At 46.2% G+C, this 27,942-nt stretch overlaps 2 protein-coding genes across 2 annotated transcripts; both read right to left on the bottom strand.

The window, feature by feature from the left end:
- Nucleotides 1–1,058: 1,058 nt before the first annotated feature.
- On the bottom strand, nucleotides 1,059–17,252 carry LOC118094317 (uncharacterized). Its single transcript, XM_088654735.1, has 5 exons — nucleotides 17,077–17,252; nucleotides 15,693–15,810; nucleotides 12,983–14,016; nucleotides 7,701–8,160; nucleotides 1,059–6,610 (listed from the first exon to the last, which is right to left on the bottom strand). Exons 2-5 carry the CDS (start codon nucleotides 15,772–15,774, stop codon nucleotides 5,421–5,423), a joined length of 2,766 nt encoding a protein of 921 aa, XP_088510861.1. The 5' UTR covers nucleotides 15,775–15,810; nucleotides 17,077–17,252; the 3' UTR covers nucleotides 1,059–5,420.
- A 3,761-nt stretch (nucleotides 17,253–21,013) lies between these two features.
- On the bottom strand, nucleotides 21,014–26,981 carry LOC118095381 (apoptosis-associated speck-like protein containing a CARD). Its single transcript, XM_035136601.3, has 2 exons — nucleotides 26,595–26,981; nucleotides 21,014–23,798 (listed from the first exon to the last, which is right to left on the bottom strand). Exons 1-2 carry the CDS (start codon nucleotides 26,869–26,871, stop codon nucleotides 23,518–23,520), a joined length of 558 nt encoding a protein of 185 aa, XP_034992492.3. The 5' UTR covers nucleotides 26,872–26,981; the 3' UTR covers nucleotides 21,014–23,517.
- Nucleotides 26,982–27,942: the final 961 nt, after the last annotated feature.

Raw genomic sequence — 27,942 nt, 5'->3', positions numbered from 1 at the left:
GTTATAGCAAGTTTCCAGTGACTAGATTATGAGTCTTTGTAAATTGTGCTTCTAAAGGAACTTTTGTTATTGCCAAATGCCAGTGTGTTTGCATTATTAAGTTTGTTATGAATAAAAAATCATTTTAAGTTAGAGCTTAATAATTATTTCACTATTAATATACTTCTTAAGTGTATTTCACTATTAATATACTTCTTAATTGTATTTCAGTTCAACAATTACTTTGATAAAGCACATATTTTGTTATGTGTAAATGGCTTTAGATACCTATTCAACAACAAAAAACAGCCACAGTTTGTTGTTGACAAAGGACAGCTGGACATATAAAGGGCCCCATTACCCCTTCAGTAGCTTAGGGCCTCATCAAAGCTAAATCCGGCCCTGCTCAGGAGTTATGGAGGAGGCAAGTGTAGCGCAGTGACTCACAGAGATGCAACAGGCAGCCTTCCCAGAGGATGGGTAAGAGAGCATAGCCTCTGCACTGGGTACGCTTGTATGAGGCAGTCACATCCAGTGCAAATTACCCAACCTTGTTCCTCCCAGCTGAAACTTGAGTGGAGCAAGCAAAGTCCAGAGCATATCTCATTCAGAGATGCAACACACACCTTCCTCTGAAGGTGTGCAATGGCTCTATCTCTTGTATTTCTATGCTTCATAGCTCTGTGTGCTTTTTTTTAAAAAAGTTGATATTAGCCACCTCCGTCTGAACTAGAAAAGTGGGATGCAGGTATCTCAAATAATGAAATGGGGATTTAATGCCCAGTCAATTCTGATACATACAAAGACCTGGATTACCTGCCCTGAATAAAGGCGGACTGGAAGAGAAATCCAAAATGATATATCATGCAAAGCCACAGTAGGCATGTGTGTGCTTTGATTTCACAGGAGACCTTTTAAAATTACAGTAAATAGTTGGGAATTAGTGCTCGAAGGCCTCCCACAATATATCTCAAATACATTGTTCCAGAATGCACCCCAATGGCCCCCTCGTAACTAAATGCAGTGTTATTTGTGGATAGAACAAACCCTGCGTTGCAGACAAAGCCAGAACATTTAGGTTGTGTGAAATTATGGTTTTTAATGAGCCATTAAGGGGGGGGGGCGGTTAGAAAGAAAACAGTCACAGTCTGAAACACAATCAGTACAAAACTATTAAAACACACAGGGCAGATATTCCACACAGCCTTTTTACTCTTTTGTGGAGGATAACACTAAGTAAATTAAGTTGTTATTATTTTTACCTAACACACTTAAATGGGAAAGTAGGTACCTCTATTGCTCCCTATTAACAGAGCCAGCAGAAATTAAAATAAGGCTTAAGTTGGTGTTATTAAACACATACTTTGATTATTTTGGAGTAAAATGTTTGGAATCTGATTCCATATTGACCAGGTGCTGTTATGTCAAGTTTGGCTACATTTCTCAGATCTCTTGTAGGAATTGCCTTGTCTATCTTCTTTTTGATTTGTTAGCTTCACAATCTGGGCAACTGAGCATCATGCCATTTGGTGGAAGGGGCATGGCTAGAGCAATTGCTTTGCATGCAGAAGGTCCCTGGTTCAATCCTAGACATCTCTAGGTAGTACTGGGAATGTGCTCTGTCTGAAATCCTTGAAATCCCTGTGTGACATCTTAGGATGTCCACCAGTCAGTGTATACAGTACTGAGCTAGATGGACCAATGGTCTGACTCAGTATAATGCAGCTTCCTGTGTCGATTTCTTCATTGCTTCAATTGCTGACTATAACATTTACTCACAGATCTGCTGAACCAATTTGGATTTGCACAGAAAAATAAGGAGATGAGCAGAGTCAATCCCTCAAAATTGACTACAGAATAAATTACACGAAGCAGTGGAATTCAGCTGTCCTGGGGGTGCCTTCTTGTATCCTCTCAGAATTTCGCGCCCAGGGCCATGGGCCCCCTCCCCCGACGCTAGACCACTGGAGGGTCAGTGCTGGAAGGATAGTGGGATGCTTACCCAGGGTTGCCATATTTCAAAAAGTGAAAATCCAGACACAAAAGTTTAACTTTTGGGGGGCAAAGTTGTTGAGCTTTTGGGGCAAAATCACAAAAAAGACGTTATTGAGCTATTTTTAAGGGAAATTGGCAAAAACGACACTGTTGTTAATGTCTGGATTTCCCTGGACATTTCCCCAATTCTGGTTAATCCTGGTTACCTAGAAGGAGGCAAGGCAGTGAGGAGTGGCAGATTGGCTCTGCTGCATGGCATTAGGAAGCCAGGGAAGCCATACAGCCCTGCCTGTGCTGTTGGGTGCCACTGAAATATAACCCCTGGAAATTGCAAGGGAATGAAAGAAAGAAAGGGAAGGGAACCACCCTGAGACCTGCAGGTATAGGGTGGTATACAAATTTAATAAATAACAACAACAATAAAAATAATAACAGTTTCCAAGACTGTTGCTTCAGCAGTGCACTTAATGGCTGCAGCTGACATGCATGCCCATCATTACAACTTGCTTCTTAGATTGCTTTGTGGAACCTCAGGGTTTTGCTGAACACTATATAAGAAAGACTGGCCTCGACAATGGGTGTTTCACTCTAGCCTCCTTTATGTCTAATTGGCCAGATCTGCTTTCCCAAATGTCTATCACGACTATGACCTCATTCATTGGCTAAAAACACTGAAAGGCAGGGGCAATCTACTTTCTCAAAAACTAAACAAAACCACAACTCACCACCAAAGACAGTGCCTAGTGTTGACGTGCTTTGCCTCATATCTTGGGTTCCTCAAGTGCTTCTATTTTTTTAACACAAGCTGGGAATTTGGAGAGTTTGTCTCATCTGGGGGAACAGCTGCTGCCCTTGCCCTCCCCCTGCAGATGGCCATGATTGCTTGCTACTCACTTAGCTCACTCCATCTTTCAAATGTCTTACCCAACACAGTGAAGTCTGCTTTCACTGGTTGTCTGAGGTACGTCTGAGCATTTAATACTCACCCTGTGGTGGTTTCACCACAGCTGCCTGCTGGAATCCAGTGGAACTGACCTCCAGGTAAGTGGCTTAGGGTTTGCATGCCTGCTATTCATTCAACTGTAGAACAGCTTTGCTTTTCCATCCTAGTCCTCATGAAATTCTGACCTTGTGAAGATCTTTATGATTCAAGGAAATTCTCTGCTGGAAAGGACAAACTCCTCAATTAAATGCAATTAAGTGAGGGATGCAGGAGTGACTTCTTGCTCAAATGAGTTTTTGGAAAAGGGGGAGAAAATAATAAAAGGGAGGAAGAGCTTTAGTTCAGTAGAGATTTGTTTTGCATAAAGAAGGCCCCAGGTTCACTCCCTGGGCATCTCTGAAAACCTAGAGCAGAAGTTTTCAACATTTTTGGGTCCACGGCTCCCTTGACCAACTACATACTTTCTGCGGCACCCCTGTGGGGCTCAGGAGCCCAGTTATGTCACCTCTTGCCTGCAGAGCGGGCAGCCTCTCACCCCTTTTCAAACACCCTCCCTGTGGAGTGTTCCCTCAGCTTTTCTTCTCCCCTCTCCTTGGGAATCATCTAGGCAGCCACAGCTGCTGCCCCTGGTCTCTGAGCTCCCTCCCCCCCCGCCCCAGTGAGAGGCACCTCCTCACACTGCCCCACAGGGGCCTGGGAAGCACCCTCTGGCCAGCTACAAAGGCACCATTCACCTAGGGAGCTTGTAGCCAGGGCTGCCGCAACATACAGCTGTGCAAGCCTTTAGGAGGCAGAGACACGAGAGGGCATCAGAGGGAGGGAGGGAAGAGGGACAGAGGCCAGTGTTGCCTGCAGCACCGCTGACCATCATTCAAGGAATCCCAGGGTGCCATGACACACTGGTTGAAAACCACTGACCTAGAGAACCACTGCCAGTCAGTGGAGGCAAAACTGAGCTAGACGGGCCAATACTCTGACTCAGTATAAGGCTGCCGCCTACGTTCCTAATTCTCACAATCCAGCCAAAGTTAACAACTTAAAGTCTGTGATTATAGTGGGAGAAACAATGAACTCCTCTCTCCTGAAATAGGTGGAACTTGATGTGTTTGGCTTGGACAGGATCATACCCAATTTCCGCCCCCCAAAGGTAACTCTGTTTGTCTAGCAATTTTATGTCTGCTAGGAGGACAAAGGAACCACACTTTGCTGTTTTTTGACCCTAAATGTGGCCCTCTAGTCATCTCTATTTGACCCTTGAGACTTCCCAGACCATGTTGGTCAGATTGGAATGTGCTCTTTAACTGTTATAATGTCTCTTACTTGCTTGGACTGAAAAGTACATTTGTGCGTGTACCATTTCTTGGTGACTTTTGCTTGGTTGGAATCTAGTCACATCTGTTGCAGCCCTCCCTTCCATGCTGCAGCCCAAAGGTTGTCCATGAGGGAACGAGGCCCTGGGACTGGAAAAAGGTCTCCCAGCCTGATCTAGAAGAATGGCTTACTCAGTTGGACTCGCGCAGTGAGAACTGGGCAACATTTGGAGGCTACCATGGTTATCCTAAAGACCCATTAACAGTCAAAATGCATTTTCTCTCAACCAAGATGGATACCCTCAGTATTTCACATGCTGGCTATGTAGGGATTGCCTTGAATACCAAACAGAGGGGCCCCATCACCATTAAAACCAGTAGAAGTTTTTACCTCAGAACTCGTTTGCTGTTCTCCTCCATTTGACAACAGAAATGCATTCTCAGAATGACCTTCACAACACTGATGGAAAAAACGTCCTTGAAAGATTAACTGGCTGTCTCTTAGATAATATGGTAAAGAACTGCACACTATGATTTTGCCTTTCCTTGAGAAATGAAACAAGGCCTAGGAAATACACACTTGCCTAACTTATGCGGCAATACTGCAAACTAAGAAGGGAAAGGAGAAAAAGAGGCCCTCGTGAAATCCTTTTGCCTTTCCTCAAAACGAGGACGGAAAGGACAAATGCCACAAGGGAGCTGCTGGCGGATACCAGGGATACCCTCACGGAACGGAAAGGCACAGTATCAGTAGCGAACCGTTTTGCGCTCCATACCCCTCATAAAACAATGCATGGGCAGTAACGGAATCACTGCAGTGATCAAGATTCCCCTCTGAAACAAGATCTCAGGTTACCGCTGTCCTTGGTGCTACTGCATATTTACACTAGTCTGGGACCCCCCTGAAGCAAAGCGGCCTTGATTTCTTCAGCCCCTTTCCCAATGACAAGCCATGAATGCTGCTCACCCTCATCATTTCAGGAAACAGCTCCTCTACAGGAGGATGGAACGAGTCTTGTGAGCCACTGACTGTCTTTATGCCACTAGAATGACCCTTGGAGGTCCCAGGAGCCGCTTCACAATGAGAGGGTAGACCGGACAGGCTACAGAGTTACCAAATTTGGCACTGCAGGATGCCTTTCATTGGAAGCCAGGGGACCTGAAGCCCCAAAGGCCAGGGGCCTGTTTCAGCTCTATGAGAGCAGCACGTTAACACTGGGGCCCAAGGTGAGCACAGACACCTGTTCCTCCCCAGGGTGGACGTGGGCCACGTGGCGCGGGAACTGCTGCTTGTACCGGAAGGCCTTCCCGCAAGCAGAGCAGGCATAGGGTTTTTCGCCCGTGTGGATCCTCTGGTGCTTGACGAGCTTGGAGTTGACATAGAACCCTCGGCCGCACTGGGCACACTTGTAGGGCTTCTCCCCGGTGTGGATGCGCTGGTGCTCGATGAGGGAGGAGCTCTGAGAGAAGCACTTGCCGCACTCTTCGCAGCGGTAGGGCCGCTCCCCGGTGTGCACCCGATTGTGGGAAACCAGGTGGGTCTTCTTCTTGAAGCACTTGCCGCAGAGCGGGCAGGGGAAGGGCTTCTCCCCGGAGTGGGTGCGCTCGTGCTTCAGCAGGTTGGAGCTCAGGGAGAAGCGTTTCCCGCAGAGGGTGCAGGTGTAGGGCTTCTCCCCGGAGTGGGTGCGCAGGTGCTTCACCAGGTTGGAGGTGCGGCTGAAGGCCTTCCCGCACTCCCGGCACGGGAAGGGCGTCTCGCCGGTGTGGGTGCGCTGGTGTTCTGTCAGGGCGGAGCTCCGGCTGAAGCCTCGCCCGCACTCGGGGCAGGCAAAGGGCTTCTCGCCAGTGTGGATCCTCTGGTGCCCCATCAGGGTGGAGCTTTGGGAGAAGCGTTTCCCGCACACGTTGCACACAAAGGGGCGCTCCCCGGTATGGATTCTCTGGTGTTCAATGAGCACAGAGCTCTGCGAAAAGCTCTTCCCGCACTCGGTGCAGTGGTAGGGCTTCACCACCGGCTTGCGGGGGGCAGGGGGAGGAGGAGGTTCCAGGATACCCAAAAGGTTGATAAAACCTGGAGGATCATAGGAAGTCTCCTTTGCCCGGCGCTTTCTCACCTGGCTCCTCCATCTCTGTTCCTCTACCTTTGGCTGACTGTTGCAGTCATTTGGACTCTGGGAACTGGTTGGAGGATGTGGCTCGGCCTCTGTTGTGTCCTCACCATCTCGGTCCATCAGGTGTCTTCCAGCACCTCTGCTGCTCTTTGGTGCTTCTCCTCTCTGCTCAGTGCTCAAAGTCATTTCCAGCGCCTGCATCTCTCCTCTTCCTTCAGGGGCTTCTATTCTGAGATCTTCTGCCTCCGCCTGGCTTTCAAATCCAGCATCTGCTGAGAGGAACAAAGCAGAAGAAGTAGAACCTGTGAAGGAAACTGACTATCTAGGTCAGGCATCCCCAAACCTTGGCCCTCCAGATGTTTTGGACTACAATTCCCATCTTCCCTGACCACTGGTCCTGTTAGCTAGGGATCATGGGAGTTGTAGGCCAAAACATCTGGAGGGCTGCAGTTGGGGATGTGTGATCTAGGTAGTGAAGAATATTCAGTGCAATATCCCTTTTGAGAACAAAGAAGCCATTGACACATTATTATGGAAAGCTACCTTAGGGTGCTGAGATTCAGCCACTGACATGCCAGCTTACAGTGCTCAGAGAGCTTTCCCTAGGATGAGAGAACATTCAGGGCCATATGTCTATGTTCTTTATCACTGCTTATACTTTACTCCCACCCCGATTGCCTGGGTTGCTAAAATATGAACCTGTATCAGATCACTAAATTAAATGCCAGTCTTAATCTTGAGAAACTTTTAATAATACAGTACAGTGTCTTGTGCAGGAGGAGGGGGGAGAGGATCCTGTGCATCTCTAAAGCTGCCTAGCTTATCAGTATAACTGCTCACACAAAATGGATTAAGTTGAATATTCTTTTTATCCCATGCATCTCCATTAACCTGGGCGTGTAAGATACCCCCTAAAATCTATGCATTCATGCATGTTCATATAATGTTTCTGTCCTGAACACCTGTTGTTGTTTCATCTTTTTGTCGTGTCCGACTCTTCATGACCCCATGGACCAGAGCACGCCAGGCACTCCTGTCTTCCACTGCCTCCCACAGTTTGGTCAGACTCACGTTGGCAGTTTCAAGAACACTGTCCGACCATAGCTGTGCAACTCAGAAAGCTTGTGCTTCCAGAATTTCGACACTAGCTGCCTTTAACAGAAAAAAGGCATTCGCTTGCTTGCTCCTTTTTTTGTTTTGTTCGGTGGGGCAGAACGCGATCGCGATCGCGAACCCTTCACTCGGGGAATTTTTTATTTTTTAAATTGCAACCTAACATTGAGCTTCTGGCTGCACCCCACCGCACCCCTTTTCTTTTCCCAACGTTGCTCCCTAACGGAGATTTGCTCCCCCCTTACTTACCTTGGTCGGGGGATTTCTCCCTCCCTTCCGCACCTTGCGAGCTCTCCCCTTCCATCTTCCGGGAGACTTTTCTCACGAACTCCCCACTGCAGACGGAAGCGAGGTCCGTTGCAAAAAAAAAAGCCACCCGCGGGCAGCAGTTGCCACAACCTTGCAGGCTGGCGAGTCGGTAACGCCAGCGGAGGAGGAGGGAACCCAGAGATGACGTCACATCCTCACAGGCGTCCACGTGATGCAGAGGGAACCTGGACCAGAGAGGAGGGAGGGGGGGTCCTGGAGGCGGTTGCCGGGATACCGGAGGGAACGCGCGAGGCCTGGAGCCTCCTGGGCCCCCAAGTTGCTTTTGTCTGGGGCGCAGATCCTGGAAAGGGGTCCCTTGTTTTAGGCGGCCAAATGAAACAAAGCAAGCCGTTGTTTGCCATATCCACGTAGCTAAGAGAATGAACAGGTCCTCCTCTTTCTTATTAAAAAGGGGAATCCACTAGGTTAGGGTTGGGGAAGCTTCCCCCCGCCCCCGTTAGTTATCTGTACGATAAATGATTTATTAATATTCCACTTGTTGCATAAGGATTTTATTGTTTTGACCGGAATGTAATTGAAAACAGGAATTTCGGGACATAGAAATAAAGAAAATCACCAAACCTTAAATTCTAGCACGCAGGTTGGGGGTGGGGGGGACCTAAATTATATAATTTGGTATTTGAATGACTGGTATTAGTAACTGTGTTATAATTTGGCATTGTTATAATGAGGCTATTATTGGACGAAAATTGAAAATTAATAAAAATTATTTTAAAAAATTATCTGTACGTTTTAATCGATCAATCTACCTACTTTCGATTCTATTAACGTTTAACTGTTTTGTAGTTTTTGTTCCTTCCCCACCCACCCTCGTTTTTTAGCTATTACCTGTTTTATCTGTACCCCCCGTCAGAGAAAATAGCAGATATATGATATTCAGATGAAGGGGCAGTTTATGAAGTAAGTAAGTAAGTAAAAGTTGTGCCACTGTGATCTCTGAAGGGCAATATATAAATTTAATGAATAAATAATAATAGTACCAGCTTCTTGTGAAGCAAAGTGCTTTTTTCCCCTTTTTGCTGGTGCAATTCCTGCTGAAACGCAAGAGGTGCCATATATATTTGGTTTGTTTGTCTAATTAAGAATATTTTTATAAGCTGCATAGTTTAGCTTTAAAAAAATGTTTAGCTGTGGATGCACATCAACAATAGTAATGCAGGCACTTCAGAAAGGAATATGCTACTAAGGGAAACTGTTCTGGTTAAGCCATTCAAAGCCTTTATTGAAGGTAGGAGTGAAGGGAAAGGTCTTTCTGTTTTGCTTAAATGCCTGAACAAGGTGCAAGTAATTTGAAACTGAGTTCCACAGCTGTGGACCACCACCAAAAAGGCCCTGTCTCTTGAGCTTGCCAGCAGCTGCGTGAGCATCACCTATCAAGCCAGTCTTTGGATGAAGGGCAGTAAACAAATTTAATGAACAAAATAATCAGATACAGGTAGGTAGCCGTGTTGGTCTGACAGTTGAAACAAAAAATTAAAAAAAAATTCCTTCCAGTAGCACCTTAGAGACCAACCAAGTTTGTCATAGGTATGAGCTTTCGTGTGCATGCACGAAAAGTATCTGAAGAAGTGTGCATGCACACGAAAGCTCATACCTATGACAAACTTAGTTGGTCTCTAAAATAATCAGAATGCATCCTGATGCATTTTAATTATTGTTTTGAACTAGTTTCTTTATTTTGATCTGTATTTTATCATTGATGTTTTTACATGTTGCAAGTCACCTTGAATTCTGACTTGGGAGAAAGGTGAAATATACCGTAAATGTGTTAAATGAAAGTGTTAAAAATTTTAAAAAATGTCCTGCTTTTCAATATCACATACAAATCGTAGTAAGGCAAGAACTCAGGCCGCCATAATAATGTATCCCTGTTGGTGGTTCAATGATACAATAGTTTCAAATAGTCTCTTCTGTGGTTGGAAGAGGGCCCTGTTTCGGAGATTCTTCATCAGCAAGTCCTGGTATATACACTTCATCTGACGTACTATAAACTCTATAATAAAATCCAACCACAGAAGAGATTATTATTTGAAACTATTGTATCATTTGAACCATCAACAGGGATACATTATTATGGCGGCCTGAGTTCTTGCCTTACTACTACAGTATTTGTATGTGACCTTCAGTCAAGAAATCCAACTTCTTAACTGCTTTTCAAGATGGCACTCCCATTTACACAGCAATCCCATTGAACACTTGAGCCACTCGTTTTAATTGCTGTGTTATTTTAACAGCATTACTTTATTAAACATTTGAACTGTTTTTATTTAAATGCTTGCATAATTGGTTGTTAGACTCTATATTTTGAGGTAGTCATTACCTTTACGGCGACTTTTAATTGTTTTACTATGTGTGATTTACTTTTATGTATGCTGCTTAGAAATGCAAATTAAGCATTATATAAATGACTTAAATAAATAAACATACTTCCATACCACTTAGAAAACTATTTTGGATCAAGTGGTGTATATAAATAAATTAATGGAGCTGCTTCATGGAAGAGTCCTCAGTGACTGTAGGTCTTACAAGGGAGAACACATGACAGCTTTGTATGATTGTATGATTCTCCACATGTTTTGGATGTTCCTCTCTTCCACCTACACAAAACAGTTAGACAAAAGGATGGTCAAGAATGAACTGCTGAGTGAAAACATTTATTTTGGTAACTTACAATGAAGGGGGGTTAAGTATACACAATTTGTTCACAATTGATTTTTCTCAAGGGCAGTTGGTACATGGAATAAAAACACAGTTTCAAAGGGAGTCAAAAAATAAAACCAAAGAGCCTGTTGCACCTTAAAAACCAATTGATTTATTATGGTATGAGTAATACCATATGGTATTATGGTACATGAGAACTTTATGCTCTTTCCCTCTTTTTTTCTTTATATACCGCCCTTCCTTCCAAAGGAGACCAGGGCTGCTACAGACTCATGTGATGGATCCCCCCCTTCACTGCTTTAACATCAGAGGCTCTCCCTGTGCTTCCTTACAAACAGGAGAAAAAACCTCCAGTGTCCAAATTGGACTTATCTCCAGGGTACCTCAGGCACTGCGTTCGAAACCTATTGCCACCAGTGGGGTCTCCCTCCCTGGGATCCCTACTGCTACAATGTACCTCTCTCTTAGGCAACTATGTGGCTCCTTCGGCTTCGCTAACCAGCCCTTTGTATGACAAGAGAAAAAGCAAACAGTTTCCTCTTCCACAGGAAAGCTTTGTTCTCCCCTCTTTGTCACACCTCTGAAGGTACTGAGACACTGCCGAGTCAGTGAACGTTTAAGCACATTTAACTTTATTATTTAACTTATAAACATGAATTTCTCTGGTTCTTAAAAGCACATATCTTCTTTTCATATAACACAGACTTGTTAACACAGCTCCTGCATCTCTTTCTAACACTCCACTCTCCCCAACTCCCCAACTGCCATTTAGAATCCCCTCTAGCTCCGCCTCCCAGGGAACACCTGCCTATAATGGGAGTGATAGATTAACCCATGATGAACCAGAATCATCATCAGGCACCATTCCGCCACAACTCACACTACAACTCTTTCAGAATTGCTCTATGACTTTAAGGCAGCAATACATCATTTGTTTAATGCTCTTAATAAAATCTCCTTGCTGCTGACAAGGAGAGAAGCTTAAGTCAAGCTTTGGGGACTGTCCGGATAGTCTGGATGCTCACGAGCACAACAAATGTGTGTTGAGTTTCTCCTTTGGTGTGAGGGCTCCAAACCCCTCACTCCTTGGGGAAGTGCTTTTTGTTAGGAGGATATTGCATTTTTATTTTTATTTTTCAAATCTGCTTGTCACTGGGAACATGTCATTCCATGCCCAGCTCACAGGGGCATTTTGATTTGAAGTGCTATCTGAAATGTGATTGTGTGCATGTTGTTGCCGGTAGTGTCCTTGGCATCATGGATGGTGAATGACCCGACTCCCCACAGTGCCCACACTGGACGCCAGTGCAAGCTGCAAAGAGGGGACCCGGAGAGAAACCAAAAGGGAGGTCACATTCATCTTGAAGCCTCTCCAGGAAAGTCTTAGAAATCACAACTCAAATTCCCTGCTCCCTCTAAAGAAGCGTTGAGGACCTTGCAGCCTTCCAGATGTTGAACTCCAACAGCCTCAGCCAGCATGGCCAATGATTGGGGATGACGGAAGCTGTGGGGGGGGGGGGAGAGCAGGTTCTGCACCTTTGCTCTCATGCAGATGTGTGGAAGCTTTGGCCCTTCTACCACCACCAGCTGTTGGCCATGTTTGCTGGGGCTGATGGGAGCTGTAGTTCAGCAGCAGCTGGAGGGCCAAAGATCTCCCGCTCTCGCTCCAAAGGCGGGACGATGTGCGCTTCAGCACACAAAGGAGGAGCACTCTTTTGTCCTATCACAGGGAGCTGAAACTGATTGGCTTGAAGGCAAAGCGTATAGAAGCCCTTTGCCAGTTTCACTTTTGCAGCAAGCCAAGCTAGAAGTCTTGAGAAGCAGGGCCAGGCTGTGAAACGGACCTGCATACTCTGCAGGAGTAATAAAGAGTAAGGAGGAGGCAGAGGAATGAAGTGAGTGAGAGAGAAGAGCATAGAAGCAGGGGTTAGGCAACTAGTAGGATAGATTGGCAGGTTAGCACACAGAGAGCATTAGCTCACTGGACCACTTTCTGCTGTTAGTACCAGGAGAAAAAGAACCATTCTCTTCCATTTGATTAATGCTTTTTCACCTAGTGACCTGGAGGAAAGTACTACTCTCCAGAGGTGTGCAACTGCTCACACACCTGCAACATGGCTACATATGCTGGGCATGAGAACCATGACAGCGAACACTGGACTTGGGAGAAAGCTCTGGAGCTCCAACAAGTGCGTGCTGGGACTCTTAATTTGAGTGCTCAACCTCAACCTACGGTGGAGCACATAAATGGCCAGGGTGAGCTCTGCCCGTCACGATCAGGGAAGAGATCTGATGGGAGCAGAGTCGAATCATAGAAGTGTAGAGCTGGGAGGGACACCAAGGGTCATCCATTCCAACCCCTTGCAATGCAGGAATGAAGTAGAGAGTCCGATCAGAAGCTCTTAAGTTCAAGGAGCTAAAGCTAGTCAAAGAGGCCTGGGACACAGCTCTAAAGGGGCCTAGAGGGAGAGACAGGAAGCAAGTGAAAGGGGCTACTATCATAAAGAAACTGCAGGGCAGCCCTGCTCTATGCTTTCTCAGATATTTTGCAGCAGAGGGGGCGTCTCCTCCCAGGGGTGCAAGGCGAGTGTGGCCACCGGCTCCTCCTCAGCCGGGTGCGCCTGTTTCTGGTGACGGGTGAACTGCGGCTTATAGCGGAAGGCTTTGCCACAGACCGAGCAGGTGTACGGCTTCTCCCCCGTGTGGATCCTCTGGTGCTTGATGAGGTTTGAGCTGACGCAGAAGCCCTTCCCGCAGTCCGCGCACTTGTAGGGCTTCTCCCCGGTGTGGATGCGCTGGTGCTCGATCAGGATGGAGCTCTGGGAGAAGCACTTGCCGCACTCCTCGCAGCGGTAGGGCCGCTCCCCGGTGTGCACCCGGTGATGGGACACCAGGTGGGTCTTCTTCTTGAAGCGCTTGCCGCACAGGGCGCAGGGGAAGGGCTTCTCCCCGGAGTGGGTGCGCTCGTGCTTCAGCAGGTTGGAGCTCAGCGAGAAGCACTTGCCGCACAGGGCACAGGTGTAGGGCTTCTCCCCGGAGTGGGTGCGCAGGTGCTTCATGAGGTTGGAGGTGCGGCTGAAGGCCTTCCCGCACTCCCGGCACGGGAAGGGCGTCTCGCCGGTGTGGGTGCGCTGGTGCTCCACCAGGGTGCTGCTGCGGCTGAAGCCCCGCCCGCACTCCAGGCACGTGTAAGGCTTCTCGCCGGTGTGTGTGCGCTGGTGCTCCACCAGGGTGCTGCTGCGGCTGAAGCTCTTCTCGCACTCGCTGCACGTGAAGGGGCGCTCCCCCGTGTGGATCCTCTGGTGCTCAATCAGGTTGGAGCTCTGAGAGAAGCTCTTCCCGCAATCCGTGCAGTGGAAAGGCCTCTCGGGCGCACGCCGGGGCGAGCTCGGCGGGGCCTCTAAGATGCCCAGGGCATTGATGTAACCCCCCATGGCCGGCGCGTTCGATCTCCTGCGGCGACGCCTGAACGGCGGGGGGTTTACCCGGCAGATGTTCTGAAGGGTTCGGGGGGCATTTTCCACAGCTGCCGCATTGGGAAGGAATCCCACTTCCTCGTTCACCATCCCGTCACCTGTGTGGACAATATTATTAGCATCTCAGCCCCATATGTACTTTAGAAAGCTTGGCTCCCTGCCGGTATTGAGGACAAGTTGCCATCAGAGATTAGGAAATCCCAGGCTACGTCAGACCAGTTGTTCACTTTGCTCAGGCTTCTGTCATGTGAAAAACAGCCAATCAGCTGACACCAGGAAATTGATCGCAAGATTGATGCCCTGCTTAAGAACTGTAGGAGGTGGGTGGGTCGTAAGGGGAGATGCTGGGGCTCCCACCATGGAAGCAGCTCCTGATATCTTGCAGTGCACCCTATTCCCAGTTGTATACAACTGTTATGTAATTGTTACGAGGGATGGACTATGACCGGGGAGATCGAGGGTCAAATTTACACTCAGCCTGAAAGCTCACTGGGTGGCTGATCAAATCGCTCTCTCTCAGCTTAACCTCCCTCGCTGTAGTGAGGATAAGGGTAAGAATAACATGTAATTAAACATAATATTTGATAGAACATGAACATACATATACTCAAAGGTAAGTCTAATAATACCACACATGTTCCAGGGCTGAAGACTGATACTAAAAACAAGTTATGGAGTTCAGCTGAAACCTTTGCATTTTCTGTCTAGCACTGGATTTGGCAACAACCAGCAAAAACTAAGTTTCTACTGCTCATAGTTTTTGAAAAGGAGCTTGGAAACATCTCAATTTCCTCATTTAATTTCCCCCCAGTGTTTCTTCACTTCTTAATCAAAAATTCCATCTTTTAGCAAAGCTTCAGCCCCAGAAACAGAAGAAATTATGTAAAACTTAGTATTTATGCATAGGCATGCATAGTTTGCATAATTCATTCTGATTTCAGAATACAGTGGTACCTTGACTTACGAAGACGATCCATTCCGCGGCTGTCTTTGTAGGTCAAAGTCTTCGGTTCTTGAAGCACCCGTTCTGCGCATGCGTGAAGCGCGAAATCTTTTTGCGGCACGCACAGTCGATGCATGCACAGAAGCGCGAAATCGCGCTTCTGTGCATGCGTCGACTGTGCATGCCGCAAAAAGACTTCCGGGGTTGTCGACTTTGGAAGTCAAAACCTTCGGAAGTCAAGTCGTTCAGTTGTCGAGGTACCACTGTATGGGCATCCAGGTCATAGAATATGTTTTGGGGGATGGTTTGGAGCACAAAGTACAGACCACACATACATGTGCAAGTATTTATTCAGCCAAATTAAAGGAGGGATTCACTGTTGGGTACAGTATATACAGTCATATGCTGAACATGCACTATTTACTTTGGCCTTTGACACGAGAGAGGGAGACCCAATTCTTCAGATTGCAAATTTTAAAACTGCTTTTAATCTTATATGTTATGTTGTTGCAACCTGCCCTGGGACCTTATGGGTGAAGGACAAGTGTAAAATCTAATAATAATAAATGAGAATTAGTAACACCACCACTACAAAGAAATGACTGTGTGTTCCTGAGGTGTGTAGTAGACTAACATTTCTGTAATAGGACTACAATACAAACTATGTTCCAAAAATCTGAATAAGTGAATATTCCCCTGTGGCAATGATTCCGTTAACCTATTTTAAGAGAACTGAAGTGAATCTGTCAATCTGGAGTGAATTAATTGGGCTATATAATTGCATTATAATTTTTCGTCAATAATACAGTGTGATCATGCCCAATTTCTCACCTGAAAAGATTGTTCCCCTTGGGATCTCCCCATCCTCAGAAATCTGAAATTCTGGGACATAATTTCCATCAACCTGGGCCATCCAGAAGAGCAAAACACACTTTGCTGAGCTGAAAACCTGCTAGTGAGAGATGCAGAATCAAGATTTCATGTCCACTCTCTGTTCTAAGCATGTTTCAATGTAGGGGAAAACAATTATTGCTACACACACAATCAATCATGAATGTGCAATTCCTCAGAACATATAGCCTGTGGAACTTTCTATAGTTACTATAAACATAATACCAGTCATTAAGATAATTGCATAGGTATTAGTCACAGTAAATAAAGCTAGGCTAGCATAGGGTGGCTGGCAACGTGCATGTAGAGCTGGAAAAGGTGCGGAAAAAGGCAACCAAAACAATCAGAAGGCTAGAGTAAATAAAAAAATATATAGAACCCTCTGCGATCAACTACGGTAGGTTGACAGGGCAGGAGGTCCTAACAGCGAGTTAAAAATGGAGCTAATGCAGAAGGCCTATTCGCATGTCACGGCCCATGGCTAGCCATTTGTTTTGTTCTGCACGCCGCTTACGGCAACCGTGTCCTCTGAATCACTTGCCCTGATCGCAAGCCACAATGAAGCCAGCTGCAAAACTTCCCTGCTGTTGGTTGACCCCGCCATATCAAATTGCGGCTTCCGCCAACGACGGCAGTTCAAAGAGAATGAGTCACTGTGAAAGGAAGAAGCAGACCAGAGCGGGGGGGGCGGGGGGGAAATCCAAACAAACCAGCTCGGTTTTGTGAGCAAAATATGAAACCGATACTTACAGCGCACGCCCACCCCCTATAGAGGGAGAGGGGAAGCCACAGATCGCCAGAGACGGGAAATCAAGGAAAGCCACCGACAGGATGAGGATCAATCCCTAGAGACGACTCCTGCCCTCTCCTCTCCTCGCCTTCCTTAAGCGACTGCCACCCCAGTTTGAGAAGAGGGTGGGCAAGACCACACAACCCCTACCCGCCCTTCTTTCCAGCCCCACAGCGCTGCACGCATGGATCACTGAGATGGGGTGAGGTTGGGTGTGTGTGTGTGGAAAAGGAGGGAGTGCGCGGGAAAGGGAAACAAAGTCCTGGGGTGCGTTTCCGTGCAATGGCCTCCAAAGAGATTGCAGTGCAGGCTAAGAAGACCGGGGGCGGGGGAGGATCAAGCAACAACCTTCCCCATCCCCTCCCTCTTTTTTTTTTTTTGCAGAGCTCCAGGCGACTGCAGAGCGCGATTCCTGTCCCCTTCCTATTGTTTCTCAGTAGCAACTCCCCCCCCAACCCGGAAAAGCAACCCGATCCTCCCCACTTCCCTCCCCCACACCAGCCCCCCCCCCAAGGAAGGCTCGCAATCGCTCACCAGACTCCCGGGAAACCCCCAACTGCGGGCGCAAGAGGCGGCCGTGTGCCCCGTCGAAGGCCGTCCCCAGGAAATCCCATCCTGGCATCAGGCGTTCCCCTTGCGCGGGAGGGCGCCGCCCAGCCCTCCCCTTCCCATCCCTCCGCTCGCTCGCCGCAGTGCCAGGAGGCGGCGTCGGATTTGCGGCGGTTAAAAGGACAGAGGCCACTCGAGGGCTGCGACACGCGCGTCCCCGAGACAAAGCCGCCGCCGCTGTCTCCTCCAGAAGGTTGCAGCCCGCATCGTTTCTCCAGAAAGATTCCGCCTCACCGTCCTGGGAAGGGAATACGTAGACAACAAAGGGTTGTCTGGGTTTCTAAGCTCTTCTTCCATGGCAGTTATCCGCACCCCTAACCCCCCCACCCCTAAGCCCTTATACCTCTAATATGTTTAGGACTAACACAGGAACACCAGATTTTTAGAAGACATCTGAAGGCAGCCCTGTTTAGGGAGGCTTTTAATGTTTAATAGTAAAATAAAAAAAATTCCTTCAGTAGCACCTTAAAGACCAACTAAGTTTTTATTTTGGTATGAGCTTTCGTGTGCATGCACACTTCTTCAGAATTCTTCAGGTTCTGAAGAAGTGTGCATGCACACGAAAGCTCATACCAAAATAAAAACTTAGTTGGTCTTTAAGGTGCTACTGAAGGAATTTTTTTTATTTTACTTCGATCCAGACCAACACGGCTACCTACCTGTAACCAATGTTTAATAGATTATTTTATTTCATTTTTCTGTTGGAAGCCGCCCAGAGTGGCTCACCCTAGAAATAGGGTTGTCAAATTTGCAGATGACACAACCGTGATCGGGCTCATCTCTGATAAGGAGGGTGAAACGGCTGACAGAGTGGTGCAGAGTTAATAACTTGCTCATAAATACAAAGAAAATTACTACAAAACACTAATTAAAACAATGCAATATGATACAATATAACAAGCAAAATAAGATGAGCTTGTGGTGGACTTTAGGAGACAGAAGAACGAGGCCCAGCCACTTTTGATCCAGCCACTTTTGATCGACGGAATCTGTGTGGAGAGGGTTTAGATTTCTAGGCATTGAGCTACAGGAGGATCTGTCCTGGAGTGTTAATACAAGGGGGCTTGTGAAGAAGGCGCAGCAGAGACTGTACTTTTTGAGAATTCTAAGGAAAAACCATATTCCACAAAAGCTGCTGCTTGCCTTCTATCACTGTGCCATACAGAGCGTGCTCACGTATGGTTTATGTGTGTGGTACGGAAGCTGTACTTCTCAGGATAGGACAGGGCTGTGCAGAATTATTAAAACAGCAGAGAGCATTATTGGCTGCTCACTCTCCACCTTAGAACACCTCCACCAGGTGCCATAGAAAAGCACTAGACATATCAAGAGATCCAATGCACCCTGATCACCATTTATTCAAGCTCCTGCCATCGGGATATAGAACAATGCAGGCAAGAATGAGCCATTTCAAGAACAGTTTCTTCCCTAGAGCGATTTTGGCCTTAAATGGAAAGTCGGGACTTTGAAGTCATCTTATTTTACTTGTTATATTGTATCATATTGCATTGTTTTAATTAGTGTTTTGTAGTAATTTTGGATTATGTGGAATATCCGAGCTTTATCTGAGTGGATGTGGTAACCGAGTAATTTCATTGTTCCCGCAAGGGAAGAATATTTAACAATGTCTCTAATTCAGCCGACTTGTTTTTTCCAGGAGATCAGAACTGTACTGTATAGGATGGGCCTGAACCCAGTTTGTGTTAGGGGTAAGAACACACACATCGCTGCCTGTCTTGGTTAGGGACCTGGAAGTAGGGGTCATAGAATTGTACAGAGTTGGAAGTAATCCTGAGGGTCACCTGGTGCAAAATGTATGAATCGCAACCCAAGCATCCGTGACAGATGGCTGTCCAACGTCTGTTTAAAAACCTCCAATGAAGGAGAGCCCGCCACCTCTTGTGGGAGTCTGTTCCACTGTCAAACAGCGTGGGTGGCAATGTGGTCTACTCTAAACCACTGAGCGTCTTGAGCTTGCCGATCAGAAGGTCGGCGGTTCGAATCACCACGAGGCAGTGAGCTCCTGTTGCTCGGTCCCAGCTCCTGCCAACCTAGCAGTTTGAAAGCATACCAGTGCAAATAGATAAAATAGGTACCACTGCAGCGGGAAGGCAAACAGCGTTTCCGTGCGCTCTGGTTTCCGTCACAGTGTTCCGTTTGTCCAGAAGCGGGTTAGTCATGCTGGTCGCATGACCCAAAAGCTGTCTGTGGACAAATGTCTGCTCAAATACAGCTGCAACATGTGGCTAATGAATATAGTAAACACATTATTATTAGTAGTAGTAGAATGTCATTCAAAATTTACAATTCATCAGCTTCAAAATAATATATATATTGGTCCATAACCAAGAAGCAGTCAACAAAATGAATTGCTGGCGAGGAACACCGCGACGCCTTTCAATGGATCATGTCCAAGACAGTAGATCCAGTTTGAATCAACTGTTTCGAAGAGGAATCTTCGTCAGCTGATGATGAAATTGAATACATTACATACAGTGAATGGCAACAAAAATAATACTGAGCAACCTGCATATTAAATAATGAATAAATAATAAATGAGGAATACATACCAAATAGTTTTAGATAGTCAAAACAAAATTTAAAAAAATCATCCCAGTAGCACATTAGAGACCAACAAAGTTTGTCATAGGTATGAGCTTTCGTGTGCATGCACACTTCTTCAGATACACGAAATATCATACCTATGACAAACTTTGTTGGTCTCTAAGGTGCTACTGGGAGGATTTTTTTATTTTGTTTTGACTGCATCAGACCAACACGGCTACCTACCTGTAACTAGTTTTAGATAAAATATCCATACAGGTAAATATAATACTTGTGGATCAGAGCTCACTAACCAGTCTAGCTAACTGATACTGATAAAAGAGATGAAAAGAACTTAAAAGGTTATCCACAGGTGCGGGAAAGAACAAATAATTAAGGACAATGTAAAAAATTTTTTAAAGGTATAGAGCCATGTGTTGCAGCTGTATTTGAGCAGATTATTCTGTATTGCAACACGGGTTTGTTTTTGTGGACATATGTCGGCTCACTCAGCCTGAAAGCGGGATGAATGCCGCAAGCCCATAGTCACCTTTGACTGGACATAACTGTCCAGGGGTCCTTTACCTTTTACTGTCTCTCCAGTCCAGGTGGATCACTTGTGAGGAGGCCCCTGTACCCCTAACAGAGCCATAATCCTAGGCTTTCCATATGTCAAAAAAGGCTCAGCAGCTTTGCAGGTGTTAGGAAATATGGCAACCCTATAAAATCCCCCATTTACTGGGAAGAGGGCTACACCACTAGTTAAATCACTCTGGGAATCGGTGTGCATTGCCCAAGAATTAACAAGAGCCAGATATCCTTAGGATTCAGTTCAACGTGTTTGTTTTCAAACTGCTAGTAAATGTGTTTAGGACAGTGGTCAAAGTTATGTAGTAGCATAACAATACCTACTTTTGAGTATAAATGCATGAAATTGTACTGGTAGCTTTATTCTTGTTTATTCTCTTACATTCATACGCCACCTTTCTTCTGCCCTAAAGTCCAAGATTGTATTATAGTACTATCCAGGCACTGACCAGATTTAGACCTGCTTAGCTTCTGCAAGGCATTTAAGCTATTTCATATATCGCATAATCATTAACATTTTTGTAGCCTCATGTGCCTTCAGAGCATACTCTGGGACCAGCCCAATAATAGACTTGAAGAAATCCAAGGATGCAGTTGCTGGCAGTTGCTTGCACAATGAGAACCCCCCCTGTCCTGAACTTCTCAGAACTGATCTCCAAGGAAATTCCTGGGTTGCCGAACCCCACTCCACCCAACCTTCTCACCCAATGAGGACACAGCAAACTTGGAATTAGGAAGGTCACATTTACTAAAATCCACCTGTAAGGCGCATATAACATCGCTCCACAAACATTCCTTCTCCATATCTTTTTTTTACATGTAATAAAATACTGAGTTGATGCAGCATGTTTTTGTTCCCAGTTTCATAAAAATTCACATTGTGTTGGTACATCTTAGGGAATATTGACAAGAACAGCCTGATTAATGGAATGACAACTAGGAATGACAACAAGGAGAGGCAAAGATGGCTCCTTGTACCACAGTGATTTGCATCAAAACTTGTGTATTCAAAACTTTATTTTAGTTCTTAACATTTATTGTTACTCTGCACCACTCCCATCAGCCCTGATCACTGGCCTTGCTGGCTGGGGCTGATGGATGTTTAAAGAAACGCCTCAAAGCAATTTACAAGATCATGTGCTATCATGACAAAAACCTAATTTCACCCTTTGTGCCCCTTCCTTATTCCTTTGAAAGGCGCTGGGAGGCGTGAGCAGGGAATGGTATTCACAATAGGGATTCACAGCTAGATTGGAGAATATTGTGCTACCTGGGCACTGGAAGGAAAGCCTGGAATCCAGGAAACCTGACAACCGCACCAAGGGGCTCGCCTTCAGAGCTGCTTTCTACCCAGAATACAAAACAAAATGACACCCCATAGAGCGGGATTAGCCAGTGTGGTGGACTACAACTCCCCGCACACCTGACTACTGGCGTAGGGTAGCCATTAAAGAGGACTGTCCTCTTTTTGAGGACTTCCCAGTCCAAGTCTGCTTTAAGATAAAGAACCATAAAAAGAAAGATGGGTAGCTTTGAAGTTGTCCGTCCAGTGTCAGCAGCACCTGGCAGGTAGGTGAGCAGGCAGCCTAGCCTGACTGCCATCCCCACCATGATATGTATTTTTATTTAAACTGTAGTAATTATTTCTAAATTTGCACCCATGCATATAAATCACTATACGCAAACTGATGTTCTCTTTTTCAGCACCGCTTACCTGGCCCCTCTACCCCTGTTGGTTGGGCTGATGGGAGCTGTGGAGCAAAACATCTGGAGAGCAACATGCCAGATATTCCTGCCCTAAAGGGTTCAGATTGCTACTCTTGCATCATCTCACACCCAAATGACTCAAGATGCTCACACTGGGCTGTGCCTATAACGGCCACCTTCTTCCTTGCCTGAACTGTGAAGTGCATAAATTTGGGGATTCAAAAGTGGACTTTTTAAAACCCCAAAAGGCCTGGCAAGGACCTCTTGAGCTTCCACTCTTACCAGCACAAAAGAGTGAGTGGTTCTGAAAGAAATTTGGAGAGAATGAATGGGTCTATCCATCTACTCTGTGATTCAGTCCCCCCACATGTCAATCACCCATTGTCACAATGAAGTCAGGTGATCCCATTCGGTATAGCAATGGGCCCAGAATCCCCAATTATCAGCTGATCATCAGGTTTCCCTAGCACAGTGCTGAGCAAGCCCCAACATTCATTGCAGCTTGCAAAGTGTTATACAATGATACCTTGGTTCTCGAATGCCTTGGTACTCAAACAACGTGGAACCCAAACACTGCAAACCCAGAAGTTAAGTGTTCCGGTTTGCAAACTTTTTTCAGAAGCTGAAAGTGCTCCGTTTTGAGTGCCACACTTCCGATTTGAGTGCCATGCTTCGGTTTTGAGTGTTACACTTCCGATTGGAGTGCTACGCTTCCGTTTTGAGTGTTACGCTGAGGTCTGTCTGCTTTTGCTATTTATTTTATTTTGCGTTTTTCTTTTTGCGGCTCTTTTTGTTTTGTTTTTGTGACTGTGTGGAACCCAGTTCAGCTACTGATTGATTGATTGATTGTGTGACTGCAGTACACTGTTTATTGCTTTCATTTTAGGGATCAATGGTCATGTTAGATAGAAAAATTCATGTTAAATTGCCGTTTTAGGGGTTGTTTTTAATTGTCTGGAACAGATTAATCCATTTTGCATTACTTTCTATGGGAAAGCGTGCCTTGGTTTTGGAACGCTTTGGTTTTGGAATGGACTTCCGGAACGGATTAAGTTTGAGAACCAAGGTGCCACTGCACAGATGCTGCCTCCAATCAAGCGACAGGGAGCCCTTGCATGGCCCAGCTGCATCTTTACCTGCCCCAAGCCTGACAGCAGGTACATGGCGGGTGGGTGTGGCTTTGCCAAAAGAGCAGGGTGAACCAAATGGGGAGGCCTGGCAGGCCTAGTTAGAACCACTGCGTTGTGTTAGGATATATGTTGAAAACTGTTCCCTGCCCCACCCCAAAGGCCTGAACAACAGAACCAGGTTCCCCCCTTGCCTTCCAAGGTTGCACAGCAGCTCTGACTGTGAGACCCCTGCTTATGGCTGCAGGTTATTCTTGCCTTTGCACGGTGTCCTGGTTGGAGCATAGTGAGTGCTTGGGAAAATACATGGTATGGCTTTGTCTGTAGGAGTCCCCTGGCAATAGGGAGGTGGATTTCTGGTGCCCTGAAAGGGTCTTGCCTTCTGCCTTCCCTTGAGGCCTCATCGCCCTTCCAGGTCTTCCACGACGAATGGGATATTGGCCTTCAGTGCCTCATACAGCATATCCTTGCACCGGAGGTTCCAGCTTGGCACAAGCTTGTAGAGCTCTCGCATCTTCTCTGGGTTAGTTTCCTTGGCAGTGATTTTTTGGTATTGCTCATTAGTGAGGACAGAGCCATACAATTTATCCAGCACCGGTTCCACTGGGGTGGTCCGTTGGATTAGGGCCTCCCTGTGCCGCTCAATGAAGTGCACGTTGGAAGAGTTTCGAAGCAGCGGCCCTGCCAGGAAAGAGAGAAAGAATGGAACTCTTGCTACACGTTCACATTGCAGGCTTAAAACTGGTTGCCCAACTCATTCCCTCCTCCCCCACGCCCTGGGAATTGTAGTTCCATGAAGGGGTGCAATTGCTAACAGAGCATTCCTAGTAGCTCATCTGCCTACAGTTCCCAGAATTCTTTGGGCAAAGCCATAACTGTTGAAGAAGTATAAAGCTGAAAATCAGTAAGTGAGAGCAGGTGCAAGGGAGCCAACGCTGGGGCCAGCCCTATCATTGGGGAGAGTGAGGCGTCATCGTAATTTGGAGTATCATGAAATGGCAGCAAATTGCCAAGCAATTAATTATTTACTACTGTATTTCACATTTACAGCCAGGGAAGGGGAGCGATGCTTGTGGGATTTCCTGTGTCAGTTGCCAACACAACAGCATTTTACTGGTCCCTCAACCTGGATTTTTTTTACTGTGCTATTGTTTTTATGAGCCTGTTTCATTTTATTCTAATTGTTTTTGAATTGTTTTTCTGTATTTGGCTTTTAAGTTTTGAGAACTGCTTAAAAGCCAGTTTAGGCCTTAAGCAGTATATCAACCAATAAATAATGACAGCAACTTGACCCGCCTTGACGACACTATGACTCGAGAGGCATTGGTGCAAGGCACAGGGGTCTGAACTGAACTGCAAATATCAGAGAGACAATAGAGAAAAAAATGCATTTGTAAAGGTGCAAAACAAGCAAATGTGATCACAGAAGGAAAAGTATGGGGTATCCTAGATTCATGTCAGAATTCTCAAAAGGTTCCATACCCAAGTGTGGGAGCCAGAGAAGCCAGGAAGAGGCACAATAGAAAAGAGAGAAATTTGTATAGAGCAAAGGTTCTTCCATCCATCCTATTTTTTACCTTAAATTTGTGGAACTGGATGGATGGGAGAGGCTTTTGGAGCCAATTTCCACATGCAATTACTTCAGGTTCACAACAACTTGTGGCCTATTAGATCTTAAAACGTTACAATTAAATCAAGCTGTCAATGTAAACCTTTTTTTAGAGTTCAAGTAAACAGGAAACAAAAGAATATTTTGTAAGGATTTTTGTGTGTGTCTTTTATTATTGGCTAATGTTATCAAAGGCCAGCTATTTCTCAGAGCAGATTTAGAGTTGTCTGGGCCTCATTTAATGGGCTCCATTAAACCAGGACTGGCAAACACCAAAACTGATGGAAGATGTGTTGGTTGCTGTTGTTGGTAATGGAGGGTGGGGAGGAAGCGTAGAGCTATAAGTCCTGTCCATAATGATCCAAGCAAGTACAAAGGGACAAAGTTCAACCTGTATTTTTCAGCACTGCAAATCAGCAGTCTGGTCATTGACTGTATTTTATTGCTGCTGCCACCTGGTGAACCTGTCAGCTTCAAGAGTACATACACCTTTCTCAAAGAGGACATAAACAGCCCTCCATTTCCCCCATTCATGATTGCATCAAAGGCCCAACCACGGCATAACTAGAGGGGAAACTTAAACATGTCACTTTCTATGGCGTCTTTTGCGTTTTTAATTCCTAATACGGAGCACGGAGGCGAGGAGAATCTATTGGGCAGATCTGCCCCCATGGATTACACATGAGTGGACACAGTTTAGAAGGAGTGAATTTAGTTTGCTCTCATGAGTACTGCTTACTCTTGGCCCCTGACAGTGGTGCAAGGGGACATAAAAAACCTGGGTGCAAATTTTGGCCCTCTTAAAGAAAAAGATCTTAAATAGCTTTCCATTAAAAATATTTTAAAGAAGTGAAGCTGAACACATTTTCTCCATCCTTTCTCTAACTATGCATGTTTTTTCATGTCATCGGAATTATTCCATGGAATTGTTCCCTCGTTTCTTGGTGACACTGATGTGCTTGTGCCCCACCCTGTGCCAACAAGTATAAACTGGCAAAGTTCAATCCATATTTTTCAGAGCTGCCTATCAGCAGTTTGGTTCTTCCTTTTTATTGCTGCTGCAACCTCTCTGGCATGAGCTGAGAAGCAGCCTTGCATTTCTAAAGCAAATCAGGAAATGAAATAATGGCTTTAAGGTTGAAATGTCTCATAGTGGGAAATTGCTCACTTAAACCTGAGCAAATCCGGGAGTTCGTTGCAGTACTAAGTTTAGCCCTCGTGGGGCAGAATATAAGTAAAGAATGAGTTAAGAAGAACAAGGCAGTTTCTAAAGTCCATAGATGGAAATATCGTTATGAAATACACGAAAGCGAAAGCAACAGCAACTGAACGGAGGCATTTCCAGGAAAGCAGAAAAAAAGCCACGAATGCATTTTTAAAAAGTCTTCAAGCTTGGTGCATGACAGTCCTTGCTTACAAAAGATTTATTATTTTCTATCTTATTCTCTCTGTAATGTAATTCTCAGTTACTTCAAGGCAAATAAAACTGTTCTGCAGATGAGCGATCAGAGAGTTACTATTTCATTTTGAAATCCTCTCTCATCGCAGTTTATTCTCCTTGTTTGACTTCACGCAGTTACAAAGCGAGAGGGAGAGAAGCGAAAAGGGCAAGTTACGCGGCGAGAAGAGGCTTTTAAGTGGAAGGGCCCACACTCCCCAATTTTGCTTAAGTATGTGTGGCAAAAGCGCCCATGAACCTCAGCCAGCTTTACCGCCTCTTCCCACCTCCGGAAGATCTCCTCTGGCTGCAGCAGCAGCAGCTGCAAACCCGCCGAACTCGGGACTAGGCGAAAGTTTGGCTCCCCTCCAGACCCACCTTCGCGATCCTTAGGATCGGGCGCCGCTCTCCCTCCCCAGCCGCTCCTTACTGTTCCCGGTGGCGGCCCGTAGCTCCTCGGCGCGGTCCTTGCAGTTAATGGCTTCCAGCACCTCGGCGGTCAACTGCACGGCGTACTCCTCGGTGTAGTAGCTGACCAGAAGATCTTTCAGGTCCAGCGCATCCGCCTTCTGCAGCTTCCCTCGGGGGATGTTGGAGTAGCCATTGCGCACGGGGAATTCGTTCAGCTTGACCTTCAGCTTCTTCAGCTCGCTCTCCTCCAAGTTCTCCAAGCTGTCCAGCAGGCAGTCCCGGGCGCTCTTCGCCATGGCGCGCCTTCAGAGCCACCACCAAGAAATCAACCTCGCTTCGCGGAAGCTGCAAAATTGAAAGCGGGCATAGTGCCTGATACAAAGCCCGGGCTGCGTTGGCCGCGGGGAGGGGGGGAGATTTCGGACTCCGATTGGTGCAGCAGGAGGAGAGAGGCGTGACCTGAGTGAAAGTTACAATGCATGCATAGTTACAATGCACTCTCCCGCTCTTTCCTCTGTCCTTTTTCTCAGCGCGCTGGGCGGAGACGGACTTTACCATTACTGTACAGTATAATGGTGCTGGAGGAGACTCTTGAGAGTCCCATGGGCTGCAAGAAGATCAAACCTATCCATTCTTAAGGAAATCAGCCCTGAGTGCTCGCTGGAAGGACAGATCGTGAAGCTGAGGCTCCAATACTTTGGCCACCTCATGAGAAAAGAAGACTCCCTGGAAAAGACCCTGGTGTTGGGAAAGATTGAGGGCACTAGGAGAAGGGGACGACAGAGGACGAGATGGTTGGACAGTGTTCTCGAAGCTACGAACATGAGTTTGACCAAACTGCGGGGGGGGGGCAGTGCAAGACAGGAGTGCCTGGCGTGCTATGGTCCATGGGGTCACGAAGGGTCGGACACGACTGAACGACTAAACAACAACAACATAAGCTTTTGCACGATCACGCGCTTGCAAAAGGCTTCCAGGCACCAAGTTGTTGCAGGCCTACCCTCCAACATTTCTCTGATGAAAATAGGGGAATAACAACAACAACTTGGTATATGAAGAAGTGTGCATGCACACGAAAGCTCATACCAATGACAAACTTAGTTGGTCTCTAAGGTGCTGCTGGAAGGAATTTTTTTATTTTGTAACAACAACATTATTTATGCCCCGTCCATCTGACTCTGTTTCCCCAGCCACTCTGAGCGGCTTCCAACATATATAAAAATAATAATAAAACATTAACCTTTTTTAAAAAAAAACTATGCAAGGCTGCCTTTAGATTCCTTAGTTATATCTCCTTGGCTAGGGGGTCGCAAAACTCCATACCCTCCAATATTTCTCCGATGAAAATAGGGACATCCTAAGGAAAA

This window comes from Zootoca vivipara, chromosome 12, assembly GCF_965207765.1.
Source record: "Zootoca vivipara chromosome 12, rZooViv2.hap1.1, whole genome shotgun sequence".
Taxonomy (NCBI): domain Eukaryota; kingdom Metazoa; phylum Chordata; class Lepidosauria; order Squamata; family Lacertidae; genus Zootoca; species Zootoca vivipara.
Note: the sequence above shows the minus strand (reverse complement) of the source record. Positions and strands in the feature narration are given on the sequence as shown.